The sequence below is a fragment of the Penaeus chinensis genome, chromosome 26 (assembly GCF_019202785.1).
Source record: "Penaeus chinensis breed Huanghai No. 1 chromosome 26, ASM1920278v2, whole genome shotgun sequence".
Taxonomy (NCBI): domain Eukaryota; kingdom Metazoa; phylum Arthropoda; class Malacostraca; order Decapoda; family Penaeidae; genus Penaeus; species Penaeus chinensis.
The window spans coordinates 12,186,014-12,188,513 of record NC_061844.1 but is presented as its reverse complement, the minus strand read 5'-3'; the positions used below and the strand labels follow the sequence as shown (position 1 = coordinate 12,188,513).

The following is a 2,500-nucleotide window of genomic DNA, read 5'->3' as shown; positions in this document are numbered from 1 at the left end:
ACGTACATTACATACATGCACGTACATAAGATTGCAATTGCATACATTCACGAGCGGGGGAGAAGGGAAAGATGTGAGTTCTCTTGCTTCGCGACAAGACAGTGCTATGAGAAAACCGATGGCACTGATAACATAACGAAAAGCCTACGGCACTTCACCCTTAACATCCGAAAGGTTGGGGAGACTTTAAAGCTTGACTGTAACGCACGCACGCACGCACGCAGCGCACACAAGTCAAATGTGTCGCTGGCAAACTCAACCACACAACACCTTATATCACACGATTAATTATCATAATGCAGCCACAATAACCCTTCTGCAGGACTTCTGATCAGAGATAGGCCCTCGCCAGACCACCCAGATCGAGCCCTGCGTTGAAGTCAAACATGTTATCTGTTTTTTCTCTCCTTTCCTCCACTTATTAACAAATATTTTCATGTGTACGTCTCGGTGTTGTGAGAGCACAGAACTCGGGATATGTTGACCCCCCTTGGCGTCTGCTGTCACGCTATCGCCATGAGCATCTCCACCCCCGCCCTCACGCCCTGCTAGGTCACTTTTTTCTCTGGTGGGCCTTTGGAACTTCGTAAACTCGCAGGGGGACGACGAGATGCATACGAATTGTGAATAAACAGATGGATAGATACACATATACCGGTCCGTATACGTGTACAATAGTTCGTTTAGACACTTGCATACACACAAGTATATATGCAGGGTAGATAATCATATGTATGAATTCATATTAGCAAAGGAATCACGTTTTTCTTACACGTCCTAGATTGTTGGTAATGTCATGTCATGTTAACCACTGGCCGACACACCTGTAGCAGGCCAGCAAAACACGATTCCCATCACTGACACCCTCCCCCCACCCCCACCCGGGCACACGCGGGAGGGCCCGAGTGCCGCGACTTGACCCGGGTCTGAGAGCGCTAAGCTTATGACACTTCTCCTCTCTGCTGTAGGAGGACGTCTAGGACAGGCGGACAAGGTTGGAAAAGGGAGGCGGTGGGAGGAAGGGCACAGATGCTGCTGCAGCCCCGCACTGTGACCTGATCTCACCTGATATGGAGCCGATGTTCCCGGGTGCTTCGGGCGACGCCGGGGAGAACTTGTATGGTGCCAAGGAGCTGATGGGTGGCGAAGGGGTTGTGGAGGTTATTGGAGGGGTTGGGAAGGTCACGTGACTAGAGGTCAGGTGGGGGAGGGCCAGGTCACCCAGTCCGGTGGTGGACACCCCCGTGTCGGTGAGCTGATCCAGGTCAAGGTAGGTCTCGTACCACAGGTCCCTCATCTAGAGAACTAGGGGGACACGATATAGGCGATGGAATCTTGTATATACTCTAACACAAACTCTAGGCACGACTGACACACACCCACAACCGATGCCGACCGTCTTCACAACAAGATAACTGCTCTCAAACATCTGCCTCATGTTATAAAGGGGTGACGTCACGCTACCTCACTTATACGTCACACTTTCCTATACGTCATGGACTGTTCGGCCAATGACGTGTCTACCTACGCTGCGAGCTGGCTCAGTCTCGCGCGAGGATTGGCTGGCGCTCTATGACGTAGTGAAACGTCATTGATCTCTGACGTCATTTTGCGAGGGTGTAAACGCATGCGCATCTGGGTTGTCCCGGGAATGCTGGAACCAGTGTAAGATAATACACTTTAACACCAGAAATATAGACGGTCCGTTCAATCACAGAATAAACGACAAACCGTCATATTAACCCAAATTATCGTACACTGCTCTGAGATGTACTGAGAAGACCTTGGATGGGTTTCACCAACGACGAGAGCAGGGATCGAGAGTGTTCATAATAACGGGGTCGCAGTTTACCTTCCGGCGTTGCTGGGTAGACTGCAATATGAGCGAAAACTACAGGATTTTCCACAAGGATTCGCCCACACTTACATACAGCTATAGAGCTTAGATAATCGTCTATGAAATCAGTGCAGCGCTTTGATCTAATGTGTGGGTGTCTATAATTTCCGTTTTGATGTCACTCTGCTATGAGGATATATACAATATTTTTTTTTCTTTTCATCAGTTAACTTTCTGAAGTGAATGACTTAGGAGGTAGTATTGTACGTTTTGAGAAGGCTCGATAAACGTTTCAGTGTGAGTGACAGTATAGGATAGATATTATTTCCTTTCGTGAATGTGTATGTTGAGGGTGTTCAGCCTGTACTCACTCGTCGCCGAATGGATGTTTAGGGACACATACTCTGACTGCATACATTGGCATGCGTGTGCAGATATTTGAGAGAGAGGGAGGGAGGGAGAGATAGATAGAGAGAGAGATAGAGAGAGAGAGAGAGAGAGAGAGAGAGAGAGAGAGGGAGAGAGAGAGAGAGAGAGAGAGAGAGAGAGAGAGAGAGAGAGAGAGAGAGAGAGGGAGGGAGAGAAAGAGAGGGAGAGAAAGAGGGGGAGAGAGAGAGAGGGAGAGAGAGAGAGGGAGAGAGAGAGAGAGAGAGAGAGAGAGAG

The 2,500-nt window shown here is 49.0% G+C and overlaps 1 protein-coding gene across 1 annotated transcript in view; it reads right to left on the bottom strand.

The window, feature by feature from the left end:
* Positions 1–1,404, bottom strand: part of LOC125039113 (nuclear receptor subfamily 4 group A member 2-like) — a 40,742-nt gene extending 39,338 nt beyond the window's left edge. The window contains exon 1 of the mRNA XM_047632848.1: positions 1,066–1,404. Within this exon, the coding sequence (XP_047488804.1) occupies positions 1,066–1,297 (232 nt within the window). The 5' untranslated portion in view covers positions 1,298–1,404. The remainder of the gene's footprint in view (positions 1–1,065) is intronic.
* Positions 1,405–2,500: the final 1,096 nt, after the last annotated feature.